We start from the raw sequence: 18176 nt of genomic DNA on the forward strand, positions 1-18176 counted from the left end.
TCTTTCTTGTTTGTGTGCCTTTGTTTCCGGTAGGACGCTATTTGGAGTAACCAGTGGCCTCCGATGAGCTTTCACAGTTATCGCGAGATTTCTCTTAAAAACAATAATTACAGTATTTATAAAAAAACGGCAATGATCAAATCAATTTTGATATTCAATAATCATGGAAAACCACGTCTTATTAGGTTTTACCAGTTCTTTGTAAGTAGCGATTACCTTATATACTCTTTTTAAATGGATGTGTTTTGCAGAAATGTTAATTATTATATTGAGCAAATGATTAACGATTCTGTGTTTTGTGGGGAAGTGGTGTAGTACGCTTATTGCAATGTGGCTTTTATTAAATTACTGTTTTAATATGGCATGCGGTTGATGCACAGAGGAGAAAAGCAAAATGCATACTGTCTGAACTGAGGAATATTGCACACGTCTAGTGCAACTATTGACAAGACGAATTGCTCACATTTATATTAATTCCTCACTGCCTCACCATGAGATGTCTTCTCGACGCGTCACATTCAGCAGATGGTGTTATTTCAGCTGCAGGTGTCCGACAGTTTCAGTTTCATTTTAAAATGTTATTCTCTAGGGTCCGTTTCCAGAATTCTGTCATAGTCGTTTATCATTCTGACCCTGTGCATCCCTTTGGACCTCACTCTATCTTTTTAATTAAATATTTATTTCCATTTGTCCTAGCCTGAGGACATGCAGCAGCAAATAATCAGAGAAACGTTCCATCTGGTGTCTAAAAGGGATGACAACATCTGTAACTTCTTGGAAGGAGGAAGGTACAGTTCGGGGGTTCTGCTACACTGGGCTGGTATCGGATGATTGATAGAGGCTGCAGGGCTATAGGGGGAGGGCTGTTGAACCACACAGTTCAGAACAGCTGGCTGTTGTTGGCTGGTTCCATAGCTAACAGTAATCTTGTGAAGCTTTCAGATGTGATGTGGCAGGTGAGGGAGAGCTCAGTGTAATAAAGGCATTCTTCACTAGGGATGCGACAGTATAACCAGCTCATGATCCCGGATAGGTCACAGTGCATGCTATCATCCTGGTGGGCATGCTTCACATGACGTGTGGTAAGATCAAATGGCCGTCACTGAAACCAAAGTTCATGTCAACAACCGATCACATGCATTCATTCAGGAACCATTTAGAGCAGCTATACAATGCTGATGATCATGTATCATTAGATACACCACTGTTTTGAAATACTAGTGAGGTCAGAATCACAATACCCAATGAACTGCTGCAGCCCCTGCTCTTCAGCATGTGCAGTAACCCTGTCTGTCTGTCTGTCTGTCTGGCTGCGTTATGTCTGCAGTTTAATCGGAGGATCTGACTACAAGCTGATCTACAGACACTACGCCACCCTGTACTTCGTGTTCTGTGTGGACTCCTGTGAAAGCGAGCTGGGGATTCTCGACCTCATACAGGTTGGTGTGGAGCGTGTTAGAGGTCTAGTGACTGAGGGTCCCTTTTCATCCATTTACTCACGATTAATTCTAGAGTGCTTCTCATTGCAGCACTGGGGACTCTGAACTTAAACCAGCAAGTGTAGTTCCACTGTCAAATCTGAGATCATTGTGTATTAATTCATATACTCATAAAATCATACAATATTGTCAGGTTATTCTTAACAATTGTAAGTCACCCTGGATGAGGGTGTCTGCTGAGAAATAAGGATTATTATTATTATTATTATTATTATTATTATTATTATTATTATTATTATTAAATGCTGATCCACAGGGTGGCGTAGTTGCATACAGTTCAGTTGCCTTGTAAAGCAAGCTGTATTCGGCATGACACCTTTGTGTATCGCTAAGAAAGCTGAAGCGAGTGGGTGGAATACCAGTCAGGGATTGGCTCAAGCCTTAGTCAGCATAGTCCTTGAGCACATGCTTGGCATTAATACCCCTACAGCACATTTCCACATACAGTACAACAGCACTGGGCATGGACAAATCCATGCTAGGCTATTGTAAAATGATAACCTCATTATTGTAAAACAAAGTACAGTGCTGTTATTGTCACATGGTAGATTGGGCCATGGGATACCAGTGTTTTTGGGACTTGTCATTTTGCTATGAGCTATGGAAAAATCCCCCAAATAGAGGGACTGGCTGCAGCTCTGCTTGTGTAGCAATTGCAGGGTGTGTTCCTCTGATGCACAATGCTGTATGCGCCAGAGTTTAACTCTAATCCACAAGGAGTTTTCAAATGAGAAAAGCTACTTTCTTTATGTAACTACATTCTCTTTCTTTCTTATTTTTCTGTCCAGCAACACCTAATATTCTGCATATGAAAAAAATCTTCTTTCCAAGGCTGGATTTAAAAAATAATAATACAGAGGGGTGGCTAAGAATTGTATCAGATAGTTTACAGAAATGGACATTAACCCAGTATTTTAAGCTTCTTCTCCAGTATTTCCAGCTGCTTCTTCAACATCTGTTACTGGAGGCAGCTTGACAGCTCTAAGAGCAGACCTTTGTAATGATTGTCAGCAATCAGTTAATCAGTGTGCAGCATTCCAGGCATGCTCACCACAGCTTCAGTGGAAGGAAGGAAAGCAGGAGTAAGGTTCACTTGGTAAATATTCGAAGTGGGCGGTAGGTGAAGTAATGCAGAAGTGAAGAAGTGCAGGATGATTTCGACAAGCCGATTCTTCATTAACATACATGCTAGTGTTAGTTAGATATGGTTGCATTATGATCCAGGCATACATGGGATTGCAGTGTCATGTGTTGGGAACACAAGGAGAATAAAAACTGGCATCGTTTAGTGCTGGGACAAACACCCGATTATGAGAACACATGGTTCTACATAAATCGCCATCCTCCTCTTCCAATGACTCCTCTTCTAATCCTCCTCTTCCAGTATTTAACTTCACAGTAATCATTAGACCTGTGATTCATATGGAAGGTTTTCTTGTTTCTGTGTGAGATTCTGTATATCTGATCACATCAGGTCACCTTCAGCGATGTGGCTTTTAAAATATGTTGAGTCATTTGTGTTCATCACTTTTTTTGCATCTGTTAATTCGGTTTGCAGACAAAGGTAACCCCTTGACTTGGTGTGTGTTAGGGTACAAGTTCCAAGAAAGGGTTCTAGTAATTAAAACACAGCTTTTTTTGTGGTTGACAGTTAAATGCTGCCACCTTTTTGGTTTCCAGGTCTGGGGAATTAGTCCTTGATATTATTTATTGTTCCTTTTTTCAGGTTTTTGTGGAAACTCTCGATAAATGCTTTGAAAATGTCTGTGAGCTGGATCTGATATTCCACATGGATAAGGTAAGGGCCATTGCAGTGTATACACAGAGTATCCAGCTTCTACCAAGTAAAAACCTGCCCATGTGCATTTAATACACACACACACACACACACACACACACACACACACACACACCCACACACACACCACACACATGTGCCTGTGGCAAAGGGTCTGGTTCCTAAAGTCACTCGCTCAATTCTTCCATTGGTGCACCAACATCGGTAAGCAGGTTTCCCAGGATTTGGGCTGGGAGGTCAGTTTATTTCAACGTGTTTCGACAGGAAGGCATGTCTTGCTGGCTGCAGAATTCCACACAAGCAAGCCAGTGAGCCTGTGTGAGACTGAACGCTGCCTCACTCTTTATCCATCTGGCCATTGGTCCAGTCCTTGGAAATGGGGAGGTTATGGGTGTTGACCATATGAGAAGATAGACCAACTTTAAACATGTTATTGAGGTTACCAGTTCCAGGTTGATGCTGTGAAATATGAACAGTAATATTAGTAAGGGTGATTGGATGTTCGTTTCTGTCTGTGGTTACAGATGGAGTGTTGTGATTGTTACGCACTTGGTTGTCTTGTTAAGCTGAGGGAACAGGAAGCCACTTTGTGGAGACTTTCAGGAGACTTTGTTTCAGGACACTGAACGGCACAACAAGGGAGACTTGTAGTTTGATACAGCAAAGTTGCCGCAAACTAGGTCTCCCGGTCTCTCAGTTTTACTTTAATTGAACAACCTTGAACAGAGACATCTCTCCCATAACAATGGGGGTTTAACACCTGGAGATAGACCATGGTCAAACTGTAAACTGATCTGTACCATAATCTAACCCTTAACGAGAAGGAACCTCACCCACTGTCCTGGTGAGAGGTGAGTGGAACTCTTTTAGCTTGTTACAAAACAATGCCGAGGTGTAATGGTGTAACAGTTCATTGGCCCTGCTGTGCATCCCCAGATAAAGTTTATTGCACCTTGCTGTATCAGGGTGCTGATAATGTAGGGTACAGGATGGATGCCTCGATACCTGGAAAGTGTAGAGTGGCTTAGATTAAAATCATTTACAATGATTGCAATGCTAAGTTTGTGTTTATTGATTCAAACGGCTTGCTGAATTGCCACACGTGAGCAAACCATTCCATGGTTCTAACGGTGTGTGTGTGTAATATGAGCTGCACAGTATAACTGCTTAACCCTGAAGCAAAAGCTGTAACGTTTGTCATGCTTTATCACCCATTTTTTTCTGTATTGTTCAGCAGAATGTGAACCTCTGAGGTTGTTACTGCTTAAGAACATAAGAACATAAGAAAGTTTACAAACGAGAGGAGGCCATTCGGCCCATCTTGCTCGTTTGGTTGTTAGTAGCTTACTGATCCCAGAATCTCATCAAGCAGCTTCTTGAAGGATCCCAGGGTGGCAGCTTCAACAACATTACTGGGGAGTTGATTCCAGACCCTCAAAATTCTCTGTGTAAAAAAGTGCCTCCTATTTTTCTGTTTCTGTTTCTGTTCTTGTGGTACAGGAGACCCTGTTCTGCACCACAAACGGTCTGGAGAATCAGTCTCTGGGCAAAAGGCACTGGGCCAGCTGGTGGGGGTCAAAACCAGGGTGTTAATTCAAGGGCCTCTGTGTACGGCTTTATTTCCCACTGTCCTTCCTAGCAGGACTTTGAACTTTCATTGAGCTCTAACCGAGGAAGAGCGCAGTATTGGTTCACATTCACATGACACTCACTCACTCGTGCATTGATTTACCAACCCAGTGCATCCCAGTTGTTATTTATAGTGTTTATAGTTCTTAATTTAGTGTCAATTGGCTGCAGCACTGCAGTTTCCCAGGACACTGAAGGAGCTGGAAAGACTATCCTGCAGTGGAGTTCTAATGGCAGCAGGTGGTTAACAGGGGTTAACCTGCTTTGGATTCAGCAAATGAATTAGGCTTTCATTACATTGAAGGTGGTTGAATATATTTAACTTTATTACACTGTTGTACTAGTATATCATTATTTTCAAATACTGTTTGATTTCTGCAAAAGTTATTTAAATGTTTTCAAATAATATTTATTTTCTGCAAATTAATATTTAATTATTTCCAATTATTCTTTACATTGCATGGTGATATTTAATTATTTCAACTATTTGAATGAGTTGGTATTTTCAAATTCAATATGGAATATAACTATCTTTGTCCCAGGTCTGGTGGAGTCTAGACCTTTACTCCCTCACATGTCCCACAAATGCATCTGAATCAGTCATGTGATGAGGATTAAACTAGAGTAGTTTAATTAGTCATGTGATGAGGATTAAACTAGAGTGCTTTAATTTATGAAATCCTGTTTCAGTTCTGCAATGACTGCCTGAAATTCAGGAACGTTTCAGTTTTAACCCAACTGCTGCTTTACCCTAACCTGCAGTGTTTTACAAAGTGCAGCATTTCCCGAACCTCTACGTGTCTCAAGAGATTCTGGAACCTGTCCTTGAGCATGGCCTCTCTCTCTCAAGAGCTTCTGCTTTTATTAATAACTAGAATGTCGTTTGTTGGCTCAAACGCTTGCTCCCGTAGCCAGAAACATGTTTAAGAAGAAGTTTACCATCGGATTAACTGTGTCAGTGTACAGGCTCACAGCATGCTTCACATGCAAGGCAGCTAAGTTACACTACAATGAGTTTGATACCTCCAGCAAGTACATGTATATGCATGTTTAAAGATGGCTGCAGAGTACAGCAAAACAAACTGACGCATGGAAATAGGAATTATCATCTCATCTTTATTGTATCTTTTTCTGATAGTAAGCTACAATAAATTCCTCACTCACATTAAACTGTCGAGCAGGATTATGGAGGTGAGATTTATTTTCACTTCTGCTTGCTACACATGGATAGACACATCTAACCTTATACACGTCCAGTACACATGTCTCATGCATACCTCCAATACTCCACGTCTTCTACAACGTCTAGTAACCCAAATGAAGCTTATTTACATTATTCATGTCATTAGTGTACTTGTGCTTTTTGTCTTTGTTATTATGCTTTACTACACTGCCATGCTTTTTACCAGATTAGATTTTTAAAAGGGTGGCCCCAGTGCCTGGCTGTTGGTATCGTACCTCAGACTTATTACATTGTTACCCTGGGATTCTTGCCAGGACCCCCTTGGAAGTGAGATGTGTGTGTCAAGGGCTCTATCCTGGTTAAATAAATACATTTGAATTTCAATTCCACATTGATTACTGTTTGTGTCAATTGCAACCTTTGAAATAGACATTCACACACCCAAGTGAAGCATGCAGATCTTTGGGAAATAACGAGTTGAACAGAATTGTGAGGTGAAGGCGTGTGGGTGTCCAGTCATTTCTTATTCTGTCATTCACTACCCCTTTCAATATTTCAATCTCTTAAACGCATTAGCAAATATTTTCACAATAAGTGAACTGCTTTTAGTGGAACTCGCTCTTAAATGTAATTATTTACTGCATTCTTTATTTCGCTTTTCTCTTTCTTCTCTTTTTTCTTTATCTGCCACTGATGTTATTGTACTTTATAACTGCTCTTATCTGTAATGTGATACTTTGTACTTTGTACTCTGGATAAGGGCATGTGCTAATAAATAATAATAAAAATAAAAGAGGAAAGCAGCAGCAGCTTCCTTGTTGGACTTGGTGATTAGTACATGATTATCTTAGTGAATCTAATCAACTGTTTCCTTGCATTGTACTTTCATAAGTCTTGGTGAGATTGGCCTTTCTATCACACTATAATGATAACAGCACAATACGTGAACATATAAAATCTACGCAGTCAGATTTATTTAACAAACTGACGTATGAGAGTTCTAGCGATGCGCTCGTCACTAAACAGTTCCAACACGAGTTCTGGAACTGATGTGTGAGAGTTCTAGCGATGCGCTCGTCACTGAACAGTTCCAACACGAGTTCTGGAACTGATGTGTGAGAGTTCTAGCGATGAGCACGTCACTGAACAGTTCCAACACGAGTTCTGGAACTGATGTGTGAGAGTTCTAGCGATGCGCTCGTCACTAAACAGTTCCAACACGAGTTCTGGAACTGATGTGTGAGAGTTCTAGCGATGAGAACGTCACTGAACAGTTCCAACACGAGTTCTGGAACTGATGTGTGAGAGTTCTAGCGATGAGCACGTCACTGAACAGTTCCAACACGAGTTCTGGAACTGATGTGTGAGAGTTCTAGCGATGCGCTCGTCACTGAACAGTTCCAACACGAGTTCTGGAACTGATGTGTGAGAGTTCTAGCGATGAGCACGTCACTGAACAGTTCCAACACGAGTTCTGGAACTGATGTGTGAGAGTTCTAGCGATGCGCTCGTCACTGAACAGTTCCAACACGAGTTCTGGAACTGATGTGTGAGAGTTCTAGCGATGCGCTCGTCACTATAGCAGTGATGGGCAATTCCGATCCTGGAGGGCCGGTGTCCCTACTGGTTTTTGTTCCAACTGTCCCCTAAATTACTTAATTTGACCAATTACGTGCATATTAGAGGCTTAATTGGTCCAATTATTTTATTTGGGGTACAGTTGTAACAAAAACCAGGAGGGACACTGACACTCCAGGACCGGAACTGCCCACCCCTGCACTAAACAGTTCCAACCCAAGACCCTTCATTTCCACCTGAAGCAGTTCCAGTGTGTAGGAATGGAAATAAGACTCCCATTGCATAGCAGTTTCACCCATTCTAGGTTTTACTATGAGCTTCATACGCCACAGTGCATAGGTAACAAACTCAGATGTGTTCTGCTAAACTCATAGTAAAACCAGGACTGGATCAAACAGCTATGGTTATGGGAGTGGAGCGGGTCCTGCACTGTACTGTAAGTGCTGCTCCGAGGGTTGGGATCCCAGTCCTGTGTCGGCTGGTTAAGCCACTTGTTTGCACGACTAGGGAGCTTGATCATGCAGGCTCATGCATTGAGCTGTTCACTGCTGCCTCGTTCCTCTCTGGTTTAAAAGCAGGAGACAGTGGAGGAGCTCTGTTAACAGCTGTTTGTTTCCGTGCCACAGAGCTCAATAGCAGGGTTAACCTTAACACAGATGTAAAAGTTACACAGTATATGTAACTCAACGGTGGTATTTTACTATACTGTAGGAAAAAAAAAGAGTATTCAAATTGTATTGATGCAGAGTCTCCGCCGGTGGGTTGCGAGTTTATCGCTAGATTCAGTTCAATGCGTTTTTTATTACATGTAACTGTTTACTCAGAACCCTGCTGAGAGAGATAACATATCAGGAAATATTAAACACATGTCAGAAGGTTTACAGAGGCCATGTAGCTTTGCCTGTATTCATTTGGGCTTCTTCAGTGTCGTCTCCCTTCCTACCAGTGTACTTTTACCAGGGTATAAAACAACATTCCTGATACTTCCCTTCATACAAAACATATTCAATCAGTTAGTGAGCAATCTGAACACTGCCGTGTGTCTGTTCTGATCAATCTTTTACCAGCGTGTGCGTCATTTACAAAATTCAATATTGGGTTGTGAAAGCAGTAGCTTGTTGTGCTCCATTGTAAACGTAGCCCACAGTCCCAGAGGCACTGAGCAAGAATCCAGCAGCAGGGACTGAGTGCAAAGCACAAGTCTGTCTCTTTCACTCTCTCTCACACACACACACACACATGCGCATATGATGGAAAAACTGCATAATGTTTAGGTGAAGTGCTGAACATTGATGCTGCTTGTTTTTTGTTGTTGTTTTTTGGAACAGCCCAGATATTTGCAAAAGCAGAAATGAAACTCTTGTTGCATACTATGTGTAGCCATGTTGTGTCCTGTCCATCGTGTTTACTTTACCCCCCTGGGCAGCGGGTCTGAGCTGTGTGCGTTTGTGTCCTCTTCTCTTCAGGTGCACTACATTCTCCAGCAGGTGGTGATGGGTGGTATGGTGCTGGAGACCAACATGAATGAGATTGTGGCTCAGGTAGAGAATCAGAACCGGCTGGAGAAATCAGAGGTAAGTGCTTTATCTGCTGTGGGTCCCGCCTGCAAGTTCAGCCTTATACCTAAAATGAACAAACGTTAGATCATATGACACAAGTATTTGGAAACATATTTTCTATTGAAATAAGTCTATATTTACTTTCACCACAGGTACCCTCTAAGAAATGTATCTTAGTGAATAATACAAAATTATTTGTGAACTAGTTCTTTTGATATTTGTGAAATTCATGTTGTAAAAGTTTTTTTTTATTTCTTTAAGTAGACATTTGATGTTGTTTTTAGCAATAAAGAAATAGAATAGTTGCACATCTGCAGGTACCCACTGAATTTCTTAAAACACATATTTACATTGATTACTGTATATGATACAAACAGTTTAAAACAGTTACAAAAAAAAAAAAAGAATTATATCCTCATTTAATATGACATGTCTTCTTTAAAAATACCTAAGTAAGCTGCCTTACAGGCAGGATAAATCTCTTTTTAATTTGGTGACCCTTTCTTTATTTCTGTGTTAAATGTATATATTTTATCCTGCAAAGTCAATGATAACGAGAAAGCGTCTCCTGACAATCTGAAAACTTCTCTGCACATTTTACATACGCTAATGCTTATGCTAATATTAGGGGAGATTAAATAGTATTCCTTTCGTAAGTAAAGAAGTGACAACATTTAATTTGACCAGAAAAGCAGTACAATTCAATCTTATCACAGTTTGGTCCATGTCTCCACCTATACAGTTGACTAAAAAAAAAAAAAAAAACTCCAGCCAAGAAATGAGCCTTTTGTAAAATGCATAGGTATCAAATTCAGAAGACTTGTCAGAGGACGCTTTCTCGTGATCACTGATTGGTAATCAGTAATGGAATAGGCAGGAAATGTCTTCATGCAATTTAGACGTTTTCGAACAGGCTCCTTTGCGGTTTAAGCGATGCCTGTCAGCATGCAGCATGTTAAAAGGGGAATTTAGAAATACAACTATTCAGAGAAGCTGAAAGGGTTTGCATACCTGGATTACTATTTACCAGACTTCATAACTTCAGAAGGAAATCACTGCTTCTGGAATCCGGGCAGCTTCTAAACAAAACTCACAAAAGCTGATTATCTATGAACAAATGGGGAAGCTTAAACACTGGAAGCAAAAAGATAAATCTGGCATGTATTGTTTTTATTCAAGTTAGTTCACAGAGTATACAGCGTGAACAGGAGGTGCAGTCCCTGGGCTTCGCAGAGTGAAACTGAAGCTCCGAGCAATAGGCCCTTTTGTCTAGATCTCAGAGCCATGTTATGACTTCTTGTCACAAGATAGATAATACATAAAAATAAAGAGCTGAAGAGGAAGTAGGTCATGATGACTCAGACTACTGATTCAGGGAACTTTTGTTTTTCTTCAACTCAGGCATGCACAGCACAGCACTACAATGCTTTACCTGTGTGCTTCAATGCATAACACAGCACTACACCTGTGTGCTTCAATGCAACACAGCAATACAATGCTTTACCTGTGTGCTTCAATGCACAGCACAATACAATGCTTTACCTGTGTGCTTCAATGCATAACACAACACTGCAATGCTTTACCTGTGTGCTTCAATGCATAACACAACACTGCAATGCTTTACCTGTGTGCTTCAATGCATAACACAGCACTACAATGCTTTACCTGTGTGCTTCAATGCATAACACAACACTGCAATGCTTTACCTGTGTGCTTCAATGCATAACACAACACTGCAATGCTTTACCTGTGTGCTTCAATGCACAGCACTACAATGCTTTACCTGTGTGCTTCAATGCACAGAACAATACAGTGCTTTACCTGTGTGCTTCAATGCACAGAACACTACAATGCTTTACCTGTGTGCTTCAATGCACAGAACACTACAATGCTTTACCTGTGTGCTTCAATGCAATACAACACCTGTGTGCTTCAATGCACAGCACTACAATGCTTTACCTGTGTGCTTCAATGCATAACACAACACTACAATGCTTTACCTGTGTGCTTCAATGCACAGCACTACAATGCTTTACCTGTGTGCTTCAATGCACAGCACTACAATGCTTTACCTGTGTGCTTCAATGCACACAACACTACAATGCTTTACCTGTGTGCTTCAATGCATTCAATGCTTTACCTGTGTGCTTCAATGCATAACACAACAATACAATGCTTTACCTGTGTGCTTCAATGCACAGAACAATACAATGCTTTACCTGTGTGCTTCAATGCACAGAACAATACAATGCTTTACCTGTGTGCTTCAATTACAATGCTTTACCTGTGTGCTTCAACACAACACTACAATGCTTTACCTGTGTGCTTCAATGCACAGCACTACAATGCTTTACCTGTGTGCTTCAATGCACAGCACTACAATGCTTTACCTGTGTGCTTCAATGCACAGAACAATACAATGCTTTACCTGTGTGCTTCAATGCACACAACACTACAATGCTTTACCTGTGTGCTTCAATGCACACAACACTACAATGCTTTACCTGTGTGCTTCAATGCACACTACAATGCTTTACCTGTGTGCTTCAATGCACAGAATACAATGCTTTACCTGTGTGCTTCAATGCACAGAACAATACAATGCTTTACCTGTGTGCTTCAATGCACAGAACACTACAATGCTTTACCTGTGTGCTTCAATGCACAGAACAATACAATGCTTTACCTGTGTGCTTCAATGCACAGCACAATACAATGCTTTACCTGTGTGCTTCAATGCACAGAACAATACAATGCTTTACCTGTGTGCTTCAATGCACAGAACAATACAATGCTTTACCTGTGTGCTTCAATGCACAGAACACTACAATGCTTTACCTGTGTGCTTCAATGCATAACAGAACAATACAATGCTTTACCTGTGTGCTTCAATGCACAGCACTACAATGCTTTACCTGTGTGCTTCAATGCACAGCACTACAATGCTTTACCTGTGTGCTTCAATGCACAGCACTACAATGCTTTACCTGTGTGCTTCAATGCATAACACAACACACAATGCTTTACCTGTGTGCTTCAATGCACAGCACTACAATGCTTTACCTGTGTGCTTCAATGCACAGCAATACAATGCTTTACCTGTGTGCTTCAATGCACAGAACAATACAGTGCTTTACCTGTGTGCTTCAATGCACAGAACAATACAATGCTTTACCTGTGTGCTTCAATGCACAGAACAATACAATGCTTTACCTGTGTGCTTCAATGCACAGCAATACAATGCTTTACCTGTGTGCTTCAATGCACAGCACTACAATGCTTTACCTGTGTGCTTCAATGCACAGCACTACAATGCTTTACCTGTGTGCTTCAATGCACAGAACAATACAATGCTTTACCTGTGTGCTTCAATGCACAGCAATACAATGCTTTACCTGTGTGCTTCATTGCACAGCAATACAATGCTTTACCTGTGTGCTTCAATGCACAGCACTACAATGCTTTACCTGTGGGATTCAATGCACAGCACTACAATGCTTACACTTCCTACAATGAGCCTTACAGAGTTTTTTTTAGAGGTGTTTTTGTTTTAATAAGCATAGCAAATGATCCAAGCTGAAACAACAACAGCAAACCCTACAGGAAACACATTCCAGGTGTCCAGTGCAGTGTTAGGAGAATGTATTTGTATCCCAGTAATATGAATTGAATTTAGGAACGCCAGCTTCAGTAGAAAGCTCAGCTGTTGATTTGCTTGTTTTTTTAGGGTGGTCTGTCTGCTGCTCCGGCCCGCGCGGTCTCTGCCGTGAAGAACATGAACCTCCCTGAAATCCCTCGCAACATCAACATCGGAGACATCAACATCAAAGTGCCCAACCTCTCGCCCTTCGTCTAATCCAGCGCTGCCAAGGAGACCTGCAGCACTCGGCCATACAGAGCTGTACCAGGAGGGATCACATGCTACTGACTCCACATCTCAAAGGTTTAGTGGGGTGCTAGTAAAAGAGACAGAGCTGGGCTCTAGTGACTCTTTGGTAGGGTAAGGAATGGAGATCTCTTTATAGACAGGAAAGCCACAAACAGTGAAACCTCCAGGTTTTCATGACCCCATTGTTTTATATGTTAAAAGCATGCTTTGATGCAAATCTGGTGATACCGATATACTCATTTCAATGTACTCTGGTGAGAATTGTGCTCCAATTAACTCCTTGATGTTTCAGTACAGTACAGTTTCTCCTTACATTGTATTCAGTGGCTTTTGGGGGGTGCCTTTTCTTTAAAGATTGGTAGATTTTCTGGCCCCTTTTTTGTTCCTCCTACCCAGCGCTCTGTACAGCTGTATGTATTGTTTGGTTTGGTTTTATCGTTCTGATGACCTCTTGGAAGTAATGCCTGGTACAGAGTTCTGAGTCAGTTCAATGAGATCTGCTCCCTTTGTGCTCCGTCCTCTCTTTGTCCGGCAAAACAAAATGTACTGCATATGAAAAGTGATGCTTGTGAGGCTGAATTTAAAAAATAATCATATATAGGGGTAGCTGAGCATTGTATCAGATGTGGTGCGGAAATGGGTATTACAGGGCTTCAATCCATCCGCTTGAATGGAGAAATCTAACCGCGCTTTATATTTGCTTCATTAATTTTGTTCTCAAACTGCTGTTCTTGTATTGTTCCTAAGCTACTGTACAATAAAAATCCCCAGTTCAAATGATATTGCTTGGTGAAATGGATTTGTTTTGCAGTCAGGTGTTGTAAATAGTTACTGTTAATCGTACATATTGTTATGTTAATCATGCATATTATTACGTTAATCGTACATATTGTTATTATTATTGTTAAGCACCTTGGGGGTCTAGGATGTAAGGTGCTGTTTAAATTACATAAATAAATTGTTAACCCTTGATGCAAGAGTTCTATTCTAGACAGCAACACACAGCACACTCAGTCCAGGCTCATCACATTATCCTTCTCTAAGGCATCAGAAGCATTAGCCGCATCACTGACATGTCCTTTTTCAAGAACCGAGACTCGGTGGACCCCATTTTAATGATATAAAAAGCTGATGAATAGACTTGAGCGTAGCTCTATGTCTCTTTAGGAGGGCAATGTAGAGGTAAAGGAGTTCATTCTGCAGCTGGCACACTTGCAGTAGAATGGAAGACTCCTAACTTCCTAAAAGAAGGATGAGACCCAATAGCAAGGACTGCAATGCAGTAATGCTCCATCCTGATCAGGAAGCCAGCTCTAATAAATCATTCCTCCCCTGGAACGCCAATGGCTCCGAGGTGGGTTCTTGGGAAGGTGTCTATCTGTGGTCTTACTCACTGCTGTCTCTACCATTGACTGAAGGTTCCAATAGATTCCAATCACGATGTACAGTATGTGCAACACAATAGTTTCCTTTGTGGGTATGAAAAAACACGACATAAAACAATTGTGCAGCTTTAAAGGAACTTGTTTGAGCTGCTTGTGTTATTGCATGCTGACTGTATGACTGGCAGTGCTGCAGCAATGACTGCATATCCTTGTGGGCAGCTGATTGATGGTTTTCTTGGGAGTGGAAGTCTAAAGGACTCACTTTGCATCAGTTCTGCCTGGGTTACTTAAAGAAGACACGCCTGTGGTTCTGGAGACTGCCTGGCTCTCCGGCTGCTTACTAACTTTACGTAAGTGTGCAATTATTTTTGTGTTGCTTTTAGTTTAATATGAATTCCAGCTTTGTCCTCCCCCTGCAAATGTGAAGTCTCAGAGCAGTTTTAGGAATGCAAGCATCCCATGTGTGTTCCATACACTTTAAATCATTCCAGCTGAGCCTTGGTCGGTTTCGGACGTAGAGCTCAGTCTTTAAAGGTGAGTGTTTAGTTTTTTATAATTTTATTTGCTTGCACTAAAATGTATTTCTGTTTTTTTTCTAATTGCATTTGGTGAATCTAATTCTTTCAAGGTGTCTAACAGAATCTTTTCTTGATGTAAACATGGTAATTGTTCTCATCTTTAATAAATCGATGCTTACAAGTACTATCGCTGTTTGAAGCTTTCAAGGTTTGAGCTCCTTCATGAAAAGCAGGAAGAGTACTTTTGAAAATCATTGTGTGAACTCTGCTTTGCAATATGCTTCCCTCAGCATCTCAGTGGGAAGCAAAACTTTCACACTCAAAATCAGTAGCTTTTGTCAGGAAATGGCCCATTGTGAGAGCCAGGTGCTAACAGTTAGATAAGTGCACCAAGCCCTCAGAGCCTCTGCATTGGAAGCCAGCAGTGCTGTCATTATAGTGTGATGTTTGAAATTGAAATCTGTCAGTAGACGTGTAGAGTAGATGGGGCTAGCAGAGTTGAATGATCACATTGTCCCGTGATTTACAGGGAATAAAGAACACTTCAAAAAATGCAATGCGATCTTGATTTATAGAGTTTCTTGAACAAGCATTTCAAAGCACAATAACGACAGAATTACTACATGGCAATAAAACAACAGAATTAAAAGCAGTAGGCAAAAATATAGAGTTTGGTTAGGCAGAGGCCCGGTGGAGCAAGTACATTTAAACACCGAACTGGAAGCAGCTTGTTATCTCTCGGACTTCTCTGGCAAGCTGTGCCCCTGGGAGCACTGGTAAAGGGTACCTGTGATAATGAGTTTGGAGGACACAGAGACATCAGGGTAGACTCAGGTGGAAGACAAAGCCTCAGCGTGTAACTGGTGGTCATTTGTATGTCAGTGGGACTCAATGAGAATGTTTATTAGGCTTGGACATCAGTGAGAAGAAAAAGGGATTTTTTGACAAGGAATGGACTGTTTGAAACGTTTTTTTTTCAATTGGCTTGGACTTTAATAGAAAGAACGAGGACATTCTGTTTGCACAGCAATGCATGGCACTGTACTACTGGTAGGGATCCACAGGGGAGCAGATCATCTGCTGGCCAGGGAACTCCGGGGAGTGACTGTACTGCCAACCTGTTCTGTTATCATGGACCTCCATCAAATAAACATGTAAGATTGCCTCTGATTGTCTCCTGGCCGGGAGTTGACTAGAATGGTTGTCTTTGGAGCAGGTTGTCCAGAGGACAGCGACCCTGAGAGCTTGTCAGCCCGGGACTCTCGGCTGAGCTTCTCCTGCTTTGTGTGTAATGTGTGGGTTTCATCTCCTGATGGGCTAGTGTAAACTCACTGGGGATGTGTCATGTGTCCAAGCACACTGCTGCCCAGCCTTACTGTTTCATTTATTCTTACATGTTAAAGAAGCCATCCGAGTTTCCATTTGAGTCTGTGATGGTTTACTGATTTTGGCTTTGTTTTTGTGTTGAAAGCGTTTGCATTGCTGAACAACAACAGTATATTGTTCAAACTCAGCAAAAACATAAAAAAACCCTTTTAAACATAAATAGCGTCTCCATTCCATAGGGAATTTATGGCCGTATTTGCACACTTTTTGCAGCCCTGGATGAAACAGTTCCCATTCCACTTTTTTATTCTGATACCTCTGGATTGAGAATGAGGGCGATCTTGAGTCCCTGGAGTGGGCTTACTTTATAGTAAAGCTAAAAAGAGAAATAATAGCAGACATGCTGAGCATCAGCCCTGTTTATTTTATAGTTTCATTCTCTTTTTAATATTAGTGGAAAGAAGAGCTAGTGCAGTAATTGGTTCTTCTTCCTGCCTGCTTTGAGGAAGCTCAGTTCCCTTCCACTCTGCTATAAGGATCCCTGCTGCTTTGCGTGAGAAATATTACAGATTGACGTTGTTTTGTGTTTTCTGTAAGTCAGGATTTTGCCTTGGAGCTTCCTGGGTCGATGATCCACAAAACCACACTGCTCAGTGAACGTCACTAAGTATATCTTACAGACCAGAGTCCATTTTCCGTGCTTATGCTTTTTGATAACAGCAAATGCTATCAACACAAGTGGCACCGAATATTAAGTACCATTCTTGACAGGCATGAGAAGAGAATGCATGTTCTGAATAGTATATTGTCATCATGAAATGTAAAAATGTGTAATTCCCTGTGCCTGGGTGTTCCCATATTGGAGTGCCAGGTTCTGAGAGATTAACCCCTTGAGCCCCAGTGGGGTGGCAGGCTGCACAGATGGATCGAGCAAGGCCTTGATGAACGTGGCTGGAGCGGGACCACGTTCCCGTGGGAGTGACCTTTCCACCTCAACCTATCAGCAACTTCTATCCTGACATGGGGCGGGCTCACAAGGTGCTGATCAGTCAATCAGCTTCCTCTTCCTCCTCCCCATGCCAGCTTCACTGCACTCAGCAAGCCTGCTTGTAATAACACTCAATAGCTCAATAGGTCATTACAAAAAGCTTATTGTGTTTACTAGTTTAACGTTTGAATGCTCGGCGGTGTGCGAAAGGGTGTGGGGTTTAGCTCTTGGCTGGCTTCAGTTTAGGGTTTAGGGGTCACATACAGTACATACAAATGCTTTATTCTTTGATCAAACAATGCAAAGTGACCAGCTTTGTACAGTGCATATGGAAACTGTTAGCTCAGCTGCAGACGCTGAATGAAAGTCCCAGGAAGAAGCGGTGAATTAGAAGCCAGAAGTTTGTGGTGTATCTTCAGAAGGGAGCTGGAAGGGAAACACCTAGTTCAGCAGCTGCATCAGCGCTGTATTTAGAACTGGCTAAAGCTCTGGAAACGGAGCCTGCAACGCTTCAGACCTTGTGGGTGTCTGTTATTCCAGCAGCTGAGCTTGGAGGGTATCTGGGATCCATTTCCTTGCATTAATGTGTTGGTGGATTTCTTTACTGCACTCAGGTGATGGCGAGCCTGTAGCGGTTCCTGAAATCCACCTCCCTCAATCCACTACTGCAAGTAGCTTTTATTGCCGCAGTTCTGTTCGATTTATTTTTGGAATATGCTTCCATTTTATCTTTGGTTCCATTGTGTTGGGGACAGCATTGTGAAGCAACACACTGCTGCTCAATAAAGTCTGGGAACCAATACCCCTCTTCAGGTTTAGCTGAT

At 41.6% G+C, this 18176-nt stretch overlaps 1 protein-coding gene across 1 annotated transcript; it reads left to right on the forward strand.

The window, feature by feature from the left end:
- The first annotated feature begins 64 nt into the window (after positions 1-64).
- LOC121299170 (AP-3 complex subunit sigma-2) lies at positions 65-13915 on the forward strand. The gene is made up of 6 exons (XM_041226768.1): positions 65-201; positions 697-788; positions 1328-1439; positions 3226-3297; positions 9154-9261; positions 12974-13915. The coding sequence occupies exons 1-6, from the start codon at positions 133-135 to the stop codon at positions 13100-13102; spliced, it is 582 nt and encodes a 193-aa protein (XP_041082702.1). The 5' UTR covers positions 65-132; the 3' UTR covers positions 13103-13915.
- Positions 13916-18176: the final 4261 nt, after the last annotated feature.

The sequence above is a fragment of the Polyodon spathula genome, chromosome 24 (assembly GCF_017654505.1).
Source record: "Polyodon spathula isolate WHYD16114869_AA chromosome 24, ASM1765450v1, whole genome shotgun sequence".
In the NCBI taxonomy this organism is placed as follows: Eukaryota; Metazoa; Chordata; class Actinopteri; order Acipenseriformes; family Polyodontidae; genus Polyodon; species Polyodon spathula.